This window comes from Perissodus microlepis, chromosome 1, assembly GCF_051167445.1.
Source record: "Perissodus microlepis isolate ML-2025 ecotype Zambia chromosome 1, ASM5116744v1, whole genome shotgun sequence".
NCBI lineage: Eukaryota > Metazoa > Chordata > Actinopteri > Cichliformes > Cichlidae > Perissodus > Perissodus microlepis.
The window spans coordinates 18,059,681-18,073,194 of NC_140461.1; the positions used below are offsets into that span (position 1 = coordinate 18,059,681).

The 13,514-nt window shown below is 42.7% G+C and overlaps 2 protein-coding genes across 3 annotated transcripts; both read right to left on the reverse strand.

The window, feature by feature from the left end:
* Nucleotides 1-46: 46 nt before the first annotated feature.
* On the reverse strand, nt 47-4,839 carry nudt21 (nudix hydrolase 21). The gene is made up of 7 exons (XM_084932967.1): nt 4,557-4,839; nt 3,287-3,487; nt 3,132-3,195; nt 2,962-3,051; nt 2,414-2,489; nt 2,197-2,311; nt 47-473 (listed from the first exon to the last, which is right to left on the reverse strand). Exons 1-7 carry the CDS (start codon nt 4,670-4,672, stop codon nt 452-454), a joined length of 684 nt encoding a protein of 227 aa, XP_084789093.1. The 5' UTR covers nt 4,673-4,839; the 3' UTR covers nt 47-451.
* Nucleotides 4,840-6,782: 1,943 nt separating this feature from the next.
* On the reverse strand, nt 6,783-11,469 carry LOC146393692 (uncharacterized). Of its 2 annotated transcripts, none has more exons than XM_084932988.1 (8): nt 11,090-11,469; nt 10,027-10,130; nt 9,472-9,937; nt 9,290-9,382; nt 9,172-9,208; nt 8,852-8,923; nt 7,491-8,771; nt 6,783-7,406 (listed from the first exon to the last, which is right to left on the reverse strand). In XM_084932988.1, the coding sequence occupies exons 1-8, from the start codon at nt 11,186-11,188 to the stop codon at nt 7,153-7,155; spliced, it is 2,406 nt and encodes an 801-aa protein (XP_084789114.1). In that variant the 5' UTR covers nt 11,189-11,469; the 3' UTR covers nt 6,783-7,152. The 2 variants fall into 2 exon arrangements, with proteins under 2 accessions (XP_084789114.1, XP_084789105.1); XM_084932979.1 differs by having other exon boundaries at nt 6,783-7,409; nt 11,090-11,466.
* Nucleotides 11,470-13,514: the final 2,045 nt, after the last annotated feature.

The following is a 13,514-nucleotide window of genomic DNA, read 5'->3' on the forward strand; positions in this document are numbered from 1 at the left end:
TGTAGCATATTATTGAAACTTCAAAAACAAGTCAGTCAGACACGGCTGCTCTTTGCACTTTATAAAAAACGTACTCAAAAGACTGCTTTATTAAAAGAAAAGAAAAAGAAAACACGGCATTGTTACAGGTTAAAACAACAGGAAACTCAATGTTTCAGCTTGTTTAATCAAACACTGGCCTCCTTCAAGAGGACATAAAATCAGATTTTTAACGCACTGGAATACAAACCTGCAGACTACAACAATTCTTAAGGTTAAAAAGAAACAAAGAAAAAAAAAAAAAGACATTTTCATAGTCTTCTTAAACAGTATAAACACCCCTGCGGTCTGCAGATATACCTGACATGACAAGCATTTGTTTTGTGAAAGATGGTGCTGAGGCGAAGTCTTCTTTCTCCACACTGCTGGACGCACTCACAGAGACGGCCGCATGTACTTCTGATCAGTCGAGTTAGTTGTAGATGAAGTTAAACCTGTAAAAAACAAACAGTGATTATTACAAAATCAATGCCAGTTAGACACTCATGTTAACAGCTACTTTGATGATAAGAGCATCTTTTCCAGGACAAATCTGTACATTGCAGAGAGTTTACTACAAAGGAAGTAGCTGTTTTTAACCTGGCTAGAACTAACATGCTCAGTTATGCTCACAGTTTGGATTTAAAATCCCATCATCATTTCTTCACAACCCCCCCAATTTTTCACGTGTTTCAGATCAAACTAATTTTAATACTAGACAAAGAGCAAATATAAAATGCAGCTAATAACGCGATGATTTCATGTATTGAGGGAAAGGCCAGCTCGATTACATCACAGGAGGACACCGAGGGCCGTTCACATCCGAAGGCTCCTTCGAAAGTGACCTACAAATGTGTCCTCTTCCCGGGCTTTCAAGGATATGCTGAGTGCATCCCTCATAGGCCACCCTATCCCAAATTTCATTGTGTGCCACCGGCTGTGGGCTCATCACTACCTGTTAGCGTCATGGTTGCTAGGCAACAGAAGCAGCACATGAGAGGCTAGGCCGCCTCATTTAGCAGCAGCTCTGGTCGGCCTTTTAAGGGCGCAGCCGCTGAATTGGGACGTAGCCGCTAATTGGGACGTAGCTATAAGAAACACATATGTTCAACCCACTGAGCCATACCTCATCAACACAAGCTAGTGAAGCTCCTCTGTAAGGTTGCAGCAGCACAAACTGTGTGCATCACTGTCACTGGAATTTGTGTCAAGTTAGTGATGCATAAAAGTTTATACTCGTGCCTTTTACCGAGTGGAAATTCCAGCCATTGCGACACAGATTTGAAAATCGATGGGTTACATTTGTAGGCCATTTATCACTGAGAATATTCAGCTATATAAACTATATGCACTTTGAAGCCTTATTTATTATGGTATAGAAGACTATCATAACTAAACACACCAAGCAACATAAAGTCTTACAGATTGAGAGGTCAAATGTGCAGCTGACACATTAAGGGATCATTATGGTCGCCCGATTGGTTGTTTGGTACACAAACAGTGCCGTGCCATTTGTCCTGGCGCTGAGGCCACGGGTGTTTTTGGCTGCAGATGAAACCTTTTCCCAGTTTTCTCCAGAAAGTCTTTTCAAGCTGGTGCAACATCTGAGCTTCTGCACCGATATGCGATTCAAAAGCGGTAAAAACTAACACAAACATGCACTCATCTCTTCAGCCACCCCATAGCAAACATGCAAGGTTACAAAAATTGACATATGCACATCACACTGATGTCACATCTGTTTGTGCACAGCTTGCACAAACAGATGTGACATCACTTGCTCTTTGCCTGGAAGACAATGTTATATGATGATATAATGGGCCCTTAAGGAAAAAAAAAAAAAAAAATGCAGCCGTTAGAGCGCACGGATTGGTAAAATAAATATATTACCTCAAGAATTCACATACATAATGATCTTCTGCAGCATCAATCTCTTGTCTAATTTGCAGGAATAGTCTTCCATTTTGCTGTTATATGTTTTATCACCTGTGGTGTTGATAATGTCTCTGATCGGAGTGCAAACTTTGTGCATTTGTGCACACTGCCAGCGACCAGAAAGAAACCCTGCTATGTTATTTCACAGCGCATCCCTCTGCTCTGAGGAATCCCTGCATCACTCGAAAACATTGCAGTTCTACTATTTTTTGTCCAAACGCATGCAAAAGTCCTGAACATTACCTGCTCAGCAGCTGTGGTAGACTGGAAATGATCGGTCCATATCCAGGAGCGTTGTCATACAGTTCAAACAACGGTGCAGCCACCAGTTTATAGTTTTTGGGCACGGCAAACAGTGCTGTACAAACATCAAACACAGATTTCAGAAACAACCAAAGAGACTCATCTAAGTCTTTACTTATTTTAATTAAACATCAAAGAAATTTCGAGATACACTGACCTTTTTCCTGCAACTGGACCAGGAACAGCTTCTTATGCTCTTTAGGTTTAGTGATGTGAGCTGGAATATAGGGATACTGCAGGGCAAAAACTTCAGATTAGTTCACATCAAGATGTAGCTGTGACAATATCCAACATGACTGATATAAAAATGAATCTAATATTAATTTCAGTCATTCTGTTGAACTGTTCTTCTTTCAGGGTGGAATGATTGTAATGCATACATCAGTTGACATGCAGTGAAGTTGAAGAATTTGGAGGTGGTCCTCTTTCTTCATCATTTCATCCACTTTGCACAGTGTAGCAGTACCACTGGCAAACTTCTGACAACTGTATGTATATTCTTGGATGTAGAGCAGTGTTTAAATTGAGCCTAATGTTTATTCCAAGTTTCTTCCTCACAGTAAGAATTACATGGCTCTGTACTCAGTATAGGCTAATACCTGAAGCCAAGGTATCTGTATCGGATCAGATCTGGAAAAGGTTGGCTTGATGCATCCCTAGTTAAAGTATCATAAACATCCTTCTGATCATCTTCTTTGTACTGACCTGTGGAGGCTCAAAGTTGGGGCGCCACCAGTTACCAATACAATCATCGATCACCCAGTCCTGCTTCACACCATCCTGCCGTCCAAGGATCTAACAACAAATTTGAAGTTAATACACACAGAATCAAAACAGCCAGCACAAAGACACTAAGCTCAAAGTTTGGTAGCTACCTCGGTCATCAGGCGCTTCAGACCCTCCACCTCATCTTCCCCAGGGTTCAACTCTCCACCAGGCCTGCAGCAGAGAAGCAAACTGTGAGGCACCCGTGCAGGAAAAACTACCTCAGTTTATTCACACAGTAGAGCTCTGAACATCAGACACTCACAGTTTAAAGAAAGTTGTGCCCAGCTGCAGGAGTAAAACATGAGGCAGTCTGTGTTCATGGACAATGAGGACACCCTCCACTGTCCTCCGCATCCCCATCTTATCAAACTCTTCCCGCATCCGCTGGAACCGGGCTGCCACCGAGCTGTCCTTCTCATACAGCGGCTCCTTGGTACCGAATGTGTAGTTGGTGAGGGGGTATCTGACAGGAAAACACACAAGAAGGCATTTCAGCATAAATGGAGATACCCACAGTGGGGTACACAGACACACACACAGAAAGCTGTGGGAGACATTAGAATAATAAAACATACAAAGAATTTTTTAATCTATGGCTATAACAAAGGTTTTTCTTAAGAAAATAACTGGTTTTACTTAATTATTCAGGGCTGTTCAAATTTGTTCATTAAACAGTTAAAACCCAGATTTTATCCATGTGTAAAAAGTAAAAGCACCCCAAAAAATTTCATTTCACTGCTTAATTCAGGCTTTCAGCTGCCACAATCAACCTGATTAAGTCCCTAGTTTGTTTGTTTTTTCCTTATTTTTTGTAAAAAAAAAAAAGAAAACATGTTAAAAAAACCGCGATGTAGTATTTATCAAATTCTTTTTTTTTTTTTTAGAAATATTTATTTTCTGAAAAAAAAAAAAAATCATAATTGGAGAAAAAATGTCAGATTAATTTATTAGAGCTGACTAATTGGTTATTTTCTTGATTGACGGATGATTTGATTTGAAACGTTAATAAACAAAGAGCCCTTTTTTCAGAGCCCTTGTGAATTTGAGACATTTCTTTTAACCTTCATAAATTCTTAGAAATTCCTTAATATTATTTGAATGTAGTTTTGTAAATTTTCTTAATATTCTAAGTGAAGACTTAGTTACCTGTCAGGCAACTTCATGGCAATCACATTTAAATCACGTCTCGTCTCCAACACTGATAACGGGAATAATTAGTTACACCTGTAACTAAAAGTCAAAATTTTTAAATTACGTTCAGGTGAAATAAACACCAAAGCTCGGTTATAATGTCAGAGTTACAGCCGAGGTGTTTTTCCCATGTTTTACTTTCAGAATAACCCTCACAAAGCCTTGATAGGACCACAGACATCGACCCGCTAAGTGGCTTCTTCCTGCAGCGATCACAATTAACCGAACCAAGCAGGTCGCGCTGCATCCTGACTCCTCGGTGTGCGATAATTAACGGCCCCACGACGGTAGTGAGACCAGCTACGTGTGCGGTGCCTTTAGAATGATCCATACGGACTTACAGGTTGATGGTCCTCTCCAGTGTGAGCGGCTTCGCGGGCCCGTATTTGTTCCCAAACTGGACGGGAGCGGAGCGCGGCCAGCCGGTGGACGAGCGGCTGGGAGGCGGGACCGACATCTCTAGCGTATGCTCAGCGACACTAAACCCGCCGGAAAGAAAGCACCTCCGCTGGGAGCTGGTTATTTATTGGATTATATGAATTACTTCAGAAACGCCGCCGTCCCTCCACAACAAATGTCTCCGCCGTTGTTAACCTCGCTCCTCTTCCGGGTGAAATGCGGCTTTGTTGTGGGGGAGACTCTTCGCCAGCGACCCCTGCTGGTCTGGATCTGAGACGTTACTTCGTATTTGATATGTAGCGAACTATAAAAGGGTGTGTCAGTGAAAATTGAAGTGTAAATTAACCAAAAATGACCTGTTTTACATTTAAAAAAAAAAAAAAAAAAAAAAAAATATATATATATATATATATATATATATATATATATATATATATATATATATATATATATATATATATATATATATATTTTTTTTTTTTTTATAAAATATTTGTTTATTTTATTTTTTATTTTGGATTTTTTTGTATTGTATACGAAAGCCACGAGTCGGAAGTATGTGTGGGTGGTGCAGGACAAAGACAGATGGGTTCAAGGTGGGGATGAGATTTCATCAGGAGTATACTCTGAGCCCCTCCAGCCAAGAATACAGACGAGGTCAGGCTATGATGGACTGCGATGTCTGCAGATGACACTGTGATCTGTTGTGAGATTAGGGACCAGGTGAAAGAGAGCAGGTGGAGGTATCCTTTAGAGAGAAAAGGAATAAAAATTGGTAGATGCGAGACAGAATAGCTGTGAATGGATGAGAGACAGATTTAACAATGAAGCTGCAAGGAGCAGAGGTAGTGACAGTGGATGAGTCTTAATACCTGGGGTCAACTGACAATGCACGAGGGAGGTGAAAAAGAGAGTTCAAGCAGGAGGGACAAGGTGGAGATGGGGTTTATTTGTGACAGAAGGATAGCCGCAAAAGTGAAAGGGAATGTTTACAGGATGATAGTGAGACCTGTTTTGATATATGGTGTGGAGACAGTGGCACTAACAAAAAAAGATGTTCAGATTTTCACTTCACATTTTCATTTTATTCTTATATCAAGGTTAGAAATTGATATGTCAGGGGGAGAGGTCAGGTTTGAGAGGCAAGGCTGAAGACAGTTTGGACATGTGCAGAGGAGGGATTGTGGATATACTGGACAGAGGATGTTGAATATTGATCTGCCAAGCAGGAGGACAAGGGGAAGACCACAGGCCCAGCAAACATCCCCCCTTGTTGCTCGAGGGGGGTAATATGGGCAGAACCCCTTGGGTTACCAGGGATCTGGATCTGATGCAAAAAGAAATCCACAATCAGAAGCTCTGCACAGTCAAGTCAAATGAGAAACGCCTCTAAATTACAACAAATGCATTTAATTTCTACTTTGTATTAACTCTTGTATTAACCCTCCATATTGAACTTGTATATCACGTGCACCTAAAGTAAGACTCTTTGTGTTTAAACTGTTTCCTTTCACCCTCCAGGCCTTTCATCATGCAGTTTCTGCATACCGGCAATCATATGTTTAAAAAAAACCCGTCCTCAGCCATTGTATACATGTGCAAAATCGGTAGCACGAAACCGAGAGATGAAATTTGTTATGTAAGTTAGCTGACATGCAAAAGGTGACACCTTTCCTGATAATACACAACTCGCACAGATGTTCAGTGGTTAAATGTAGTCCGATATAAAAAAAAAAGGAAACTCTTGGAAATGTCTGCCTCATAGAAATGAAAAGGAAAAATACTATTTCATATGTATGACTGAGTTTTCAGATGTATGACAACTCTGTATACCAGAGTTGTTTATTGAAAGGTGATAAGTAGAAGACCAGTTTCACTAAGACCCAGCTATGAAATGTGTTTAATTAGGCTTTTATACATTACCATTTATCTTTAATAACAACTCTTTTACAAATAAATTTGCTAAAGTTAAAGGCATTTGACTTTAATAAAAATAACAACATTATCAAACTTTCATTCTCTGCAGATGAAAGTTGCTCTTTTATGATCAAATTAAAATCTGTCAGTGTGTGTGTGGCCATAATCGAGGCTGAGGATTATTGTGAGATGTGGGAAAAACCTCCACAAAAAGCTGAGATGAAGTTGCTCAAAGTAATGATTTCACACAGTCACTTCAATACTCCATTTAATAGTCATAACTATGTCTCTTATCCATCTATTGTAAACATTGTGTATTTTTTTTTTTACCACAATAATTGTCTTATGGTACATAATCACACGTGCAATGCAAAACCTCAAACATAAGTTAAAAAAGGACAAAGACACTGTTGGATTTGTTGATTACGTCACACCAAGGGGATCTCAGTTCTTTGGTCCAGTGGCCCACCCTTTGTGGTGTGCTGCTGTGATGTGGTGGTCCCTGTAGGAAGTGCCATGGATCATCATTCCCCTCCCTCTGCTTCACCCTTTACTGTGGCCTCTCCTGCCCCCTCCTCCGTCACAGTAGTTGGTCCCGTGTTTAGCATTTTCTTTTTTTCCTCACTTATCACTCACTGGTTTAGTTTCCTCTTGCTTTTGACCCACTATCACTGCTTCCTCTGTGCAGCGCTCACCATCCTCCACTGCTGCAGGTTCAGCCGGTGTGTCTGCTTCAGCTTTCACACTTTCTTCCCGCTCTTCTTTCGTTGTCGGTTCACTCTCTGCCACGGTTGGTTTCTCACTCTGGCTCCGACTGTCAACCACTTCCTTCTTCTCGTCTGCCTCAAGTACTTTGCTCGTTTGTTCCCCATCTCCTGCTAAAAGAAAAACAATATCATAAAACACACCATTCACCATGCACCTACATACAGAGATCACAAGCAGAACTTAAAACTCACCGGTGCCTTTTTCTGCAGGCCCTACACCGGATCTCTCATCAGATATCTGGATTACGTTATCTTGGCCTGGACTATCGCTAGCGGGTGGTGCAGCAGAACTTGTGTTATCGGTAGTGTGCGGGCTAGAGATAGTTGGTGTGAGCTTAGTGTCAACATTGTTGGGAAAAGGTGGCTCTGACCCAGTCGTGAGTGGGGAGCTAATTGCACCGGAGGTTGACGAACTAGCGGTGGAGGTGGTTTCTGCTCGGTTCAGACTAGTAGCAGTGGAAGTGGTGTCTGTAGGGTTTGTTTCACTAGAAGAGGTGGAGGGAACGGACGTAGTGGCTGGGTGAATGGCGGTAGATGAAGAAGCGGAGTTAATGGAGTCAGTGGATAATTGGGGTTGAGGTTGAGCTGTAGGAGTGGTAGAAGGTACTGAGGTGGTAGGAGGAAGGGCAGCAGAGACCATGGTGGAGGAAGCGGTAAAGGTGGGGTCATGTGAAATTGTTACTGTAATTACATCACTTGAGTCAGAGGGAGGTGATGTAGTCATAGTGACTAATGTTGAAGAGCTACTGGATGTGACTGAAGCTGGTTCATGACTGACTTCGCTGATGGTGGTGGTAGACAAGCCCGGCGGCACATCTGACACGCTGGTGCAGGGCGCAGAAGCTGTGGTGGTGACAGAAATAGCTGCATCACCACCAGCAGCAGGAGCAACATCAAGTGAGAGAACGCCATTTGGCTCTGGCAAAGTCGATTTGGCTGACAGATTTGTTGACGCCGTGGAAACAGGGCTTTCGTGACTGGGAGCAGAAACAGTTTCCGAGGTGGTAATGGAAGGCCCGGCAACTGTTGCTGCTGAGGTGGAAGTGACAGCGAGGCTTGGAGTAACAGACTCTGAGGAGGTGGGGGTAACGGATGCGTTGGCGGGGGGCTCTGTGGGTGTGGTCGTAGTTTCGGGGACGGAGGTTGCTGCGGGAGAGTCAGTGCATACATCTGCGTGTGAGGGAGTTACAGTACTTGAAGGGGGAGCTTCAAAGTCGGTCGAGTCGGGGACCACGTTTGAGATTGTCGGTGCAGCGGGAGCGGTGGTGGCCGGAGGTGACGGCGCCGCGGCTGGGCTGAGTTTAGTGGGCGTGTGTGTCTCTGCTTCCTGTATTTGGGCCAGCTCGTTCTCAGGTGTGTTGCGGCCAGATGTTGTGGAGGGTGGCCCCGGTTTGATAACCGGCTTTGGAAGCAGAGCGGGTTTCCCAGCTCCTTCGTGCGCTGACACACTTGCCCGAATCTGATGCCTTGTGTCTAAAAAGCAAGCAAAATAAACGTGAAAATGGTTCACTTACTGTACTCTGTACACATGAGAGCGTAAACCAGCGTTTTACCTGATGATGCAGACATCGTTCGAGGTTTTGAGAAAGTGGGAGGTGGCTCGGGTTTACTGTCAATGATGGTACCTGAAGGGCAAAAATCATTTTACCACAGGAATTAATGGCCCTATAATAGACTGAAAGAACCACAGACTCCTGCTTGGCTTATCAGCGCAGCCCCTCAGATACTAAATCTTTTCATTGGAGAACTGATCCATGTCGAGAAGCCTATCCTTTTGACACAAATCCCTAGACTTCAAAGATTAATTTAGCCTCATTAATACTACGCTGGAGCTGAGAAGACTATTAAACGTCTCACAGATAAAGGCACATACCTTCAGACTCGGCCTTTTTCATCTCTCCTTCTTGATCCTACATAAAAAAGGAGCATTTAGTACTTTTTAAGGCCTCTTAGATATCCATAACAACATTCAGACATGCAGATGTGCAAACCTGTGTCTCTCCTGGCAGGGGTTTGGAAACTCCAATACGCTGAAGCATGAGATGGAGCTTCTGTTCAAAGCTATTCTGGCCTTCAAATTGTTTCTAAAAGCAGCAGCAGCAAACCAATTTTCAGTTCTTATCCACTAATGAAAAAGACTAAAAAAACAGGCATTAACTCTAGCAACACCCACCTTTGCTGTGTTTCTGGCATTGGTCGACCCCGCTGCTGCTGAGCCAGATAGCAGAATGAGAGACTGGGACTTCCCCTCTCTGAGAGCTCGGCGGGGAGGCACTGCTTCGCCCCTCAGCGGCGGAGCGCCAGAAACAGGTGTCTCCCGAACAGCTGGCTCTCCAGAAACAGCAGTGGGAGCCTCTTTTGCTTTCTCCTTTTCATTTTCCTTGTCGTGCTCCTTTACTCGTTCTTTGTCTTTGTCTTTCTCGGATCTGGCAACCTCCCTGAGAGGGCGAATGAGATCAGCGATGGAGGCCTTTTTGGGACGCCCCTCATGGCTCGTCTCTGATTTCAAACCTCGCCTCTTTTTGAGCGTAAAGAAATCACCCAGCTTCCTCCGGAGGGTTTTCGTCGGGGCCGGACAAGGGACAGAGCTGGCAGGAGCCACTTCGTGCACTGTGATAGATTCCTCATCCTGCAGCTTCCTGTACAAAGAGTCGTATGTCTCAGTTTAAGGTCTATTCACTTGTACGGGTGAACATGAAGGGGCTAATTTGTGTGCCGTGATACTCACAGTGTATCAGCAGGCAGTACTCTCTTAGTAAAGAACTCTTCAACTCCTTCATCCACACGCCCCATGAGCTCAAGGACTTCATTTTCACTCTCGATTATTGTCTCCTAATTACCCCCCAGACACACACACACACACACACACACACACACAGAAATCAGATATTTTGCACCACGGATCAAACAAACTAACAAGGAACAACTCGCATCTTACAGCATGTAACTTTACATTACATAACCATCACTTCTGAAAACCCACACACTCCTGGCACTCCTCATGCCTCTATAGGTGTATTTTCGTTTGATTCTCTCATCCATTTATGTTACGATCCGGGCCTCCCTGGACTCAGTTGCTCAGTAACATACAATGGGTGCTGGGGGGTGGAGTGGGAGGGGGTCGTCATTGGATTTTTTAAACGCTGAATGGAAGCAACATAACTCATTTTTGCCAATATAGGTAACGTGATATCAAAATTGGAGCCGCATTGTCCTGATCACATTAACATCTGTGCCCACAAGTAGCAACGAAAGTCGGGGGAGGCTCGAGTCCAGAAGGCAAATTTAGCCGAAGTCACCGTTACATGATATCCTGTCAGGGGAATTGCTTGAATTTTGTCTCCCAGGCCATTTGTCTCCAAGGGAGTGACTGAATGTCTGCAGCCTAGTAGCTCTGTGACAGCGTGATCAGCTCAGTGGAAAACGGATGAGCTCACACACATATTTTACACGATCACATGAAGAAACTGAATGGCTTCTTTTTTTCTTTTCTTTTTTTAAAGAGAAAGCAAGAAAACGAGCGCCCACTCTCACAGAGGCAGATTTCATTGGCTTCCTGAAGCAGCCGGTGACCGGTACAATGGCACTGCCTAATTCAAGCCGGGGACCAGGCATCTTTTACAGCACTCCCCCTCCATCCTTCCCTTCCCCCTGCCTCTCCCCTCTGTACCCTATTCCATCTCTCCTCTCACCCTCCCTTCCATTTTCCCTCCTCTCTCTCTCAAACACACACACACCTTTCCCTCACTCTCCATTTTTACAGAAACCTCCCTGATTCTCCTGCACAGTACCTGCGGTCTGCTGGGACGATAGTTCAGTTTCTGTCGGTGAGGTCTCGGTCTGCTCTGGGTGTAGTGCCTGAGCGCCGGTCCGCCCAATGGCAGCTCCATTGGGGAGACACACGGCACGCTGTTGCCGTGGAGCTCTGTTGCCGTGGCTCTGTTGCCGAGGCACCGTTGCTAAGAGCACGAGCAGCAGCGGCAGTATGTAATGCCTCTGCTGAGGTGGGAGGGGCCGGAGTGGCGAGACTGACAGATCTGACAACAGAACCAAGCCTTTCTCTGTCCCCCTCCCCTCTGTGAGAGGAATACCACGGGAAAAAAAAGATGGTGATAAAATAAGGAGGCAGGGATAAAGTGACCACACTAACATTTGCTTCATCCCTGCAGCCTCACCCATGAACGGCACATGCATGGATGCACCGATTTACTCCAGTGTGAAAAGGCTGAGTGCACAAAATGTTTTACTGTGGTTACGTAATAAATTAATAATTAATTTTATATGCGGAAAAGAAGCTATAAATGACAGACTGACCCACTCTGAAAAACTTCATATTGCATGCATTTAGTGTAACGCCTGTGTTTTACTCTACCTCTCCTGCATGTGGTTTTATCTTAAAAGCCCGGTGTTTATGCACTGTGCATATTTATCTCTCTGGCGTATAAAGTGTACTGTCATTATTATATCATACTTATATATATATAGTTATATCGGGTGTGTGGTATACACACACAGACCCTAAAATTGCACAAATTCTAATTATTATTTTCTCCTTTCGTCTAAAACATCTAAAACACGTTTTAAACAGCTTTTTTGTAGTTCTTATCTTTCTTTCCCTTTTTTTTATCCTCTCTCCTTCACAAATGTTTGCTTTTGATCTGAATAGAGTTGTGCACGCCCCCACAACAGTTCCTCACACACACACACGGTCTCTTTTTCACGTATTTCACTGTTTATATCGCTGTGCTCTTCTCTTACTGTTATGTCACTGTTCTCTCCTATGTTTCAAAAAATTAAAACTCGTTCCTGAACCATTAAATAAGGCACACGCCCTTAGCAGCAGTTTCCATACATCTTAATTATGCTGCATATCCTCCAAAGGACGCGTGTGGCAGGTTTCATGGGAATTTGGTTTCCTGGTTGGAATATTTGATAATCAAAACCAGGGCTGATATTTACATGGAGCTCATGTTTCTTTTCCAAAATAACAACCCACAAACAACTTGTTTTTGCATTTATAAACAAAGGTCAGGTTTTCCACATGAAGTAACATGATCATCATCTATTTTAGAGAGATGATGAGAACAGACCTACAGCAGGTCACTGTAACCTAGAAGTAACTTGGTTATTTAGATCTCTTTATTATGCTGACAGAAATCAAATAAAACTTGCAGTGCTCAGATTACAATTTCATCTAATCAGCAGGTTGTCTGGAGAAACTTCACCAGTCCAGAAATGCTCAGGACAAACAAGGGGATCAAGTGTTCACGTGTAACTGACTTTCACAAATAATGTCGGAGGTATTTGTACTTCCATTTCAAGAAATGTTAAGCTTTTAATGCATTACAGTTCAAAGGCAATTACTGTACTGCACAGCTTTTGTCTGCCAGCTGAACACAACCAAGTCTGATCTTCAAAACGTGGAATATTTCCCAAACTGTGACAGATTATAAAGAAATGTGAGTCTTAATTATTAGACAAGTAGCTGACAGATGACGACATGCAATCATTTGCATCATTATTCACTATGCACATTTCAGCTCAATGTTTTTAAGGTTTGAATACAAATAAAAATTATGAAAGTAAACCCAGTACCTAGTAATCGAGGCAGTTAAGACTTTTATAGGCCCCAGCAGAGGCAGAGGCAGACATTTGATTCAAGACACGAGGACTAAACCCCAATTCAACCAGACCCCGAAATGATCCGGAATTAAAACAGGACTACAACAGTTCAAAATCAGGACTACCCATATGGAAAAGAAATAGTAAAAACTTATATGTGATTACTCATGAAAGTGGCCACTTTCATGAGTAAATCATATAAGGCTTACATGATTTACTCATGAAAGTGGCCACTTTCTCATTACTTTCATATATTGTTTTAGTAAGTATCCAAAACATACAAGTTTCATTATATAATTTTTCAAGGGATCTTATATCTGTTTTCACTCTTATATGCTTTTCATACAAGTTTCACACAAGACAGATACAAACTTTATAAGATTTATATATATCTTTTCCATATGGGTACTTAGGATTTAACCAAGACAGAACCAGAACCAGAATCAGAACTAGATGATAGTAGCACTAAAAATCATCATAGACCTGCACTACACTTGTTTTTTAATTCTGCCAAAGTACACTATTTAGATTGAGAAAAGTTTAGATAATTATTTAGCCTTGTTGTGCAAACAAGCCTGCATAACTTAATAAATA

Coding starts and splice junctions, on each gene's coding strand:
- nudt21 (XM_084932967.1), bottom strand. CDS start 4,672: ATGTCGGTCCCGCCTCCCAGCCGCTCGTCCACCGGCTGGCCGCGCTCC. Junction 2,490..2,961: donor CCAACTTTGAGCCTCCACAG/GTCAGTACAAAG, acceptor TTTGCCCTGCAG/TATCCCTATATTCCAGCTCA. Junction 474..2,196: donor CTACCACAGCTGCTGAGCAG/GTAATGTTCAGG, acceptor TGTTTTTTACAG/GTTTAACTTCATCTACAACT.
- LOC146393692 (XM_084932979.1), bottom strand. CDS start 11,188: ATGGAGCTGCCATTGGGCGGACCGGCGCTCAGGCACTACACCCAGAGC. Junction 9,938..10,026: donor GTACTGCCTGCTGATACACT/GTGAGTATCACG, acceptor CTCTTTGTACAG/GAAGCTGCAGGATGAGGAAT. Junction 9,383..9,471: donor ATGCCAGAAACACAGCAAAG/GTGGGTGTTGCT, acceptor TGCTGCTTTTAG/AAACAATTTGAAGGCCAGAA.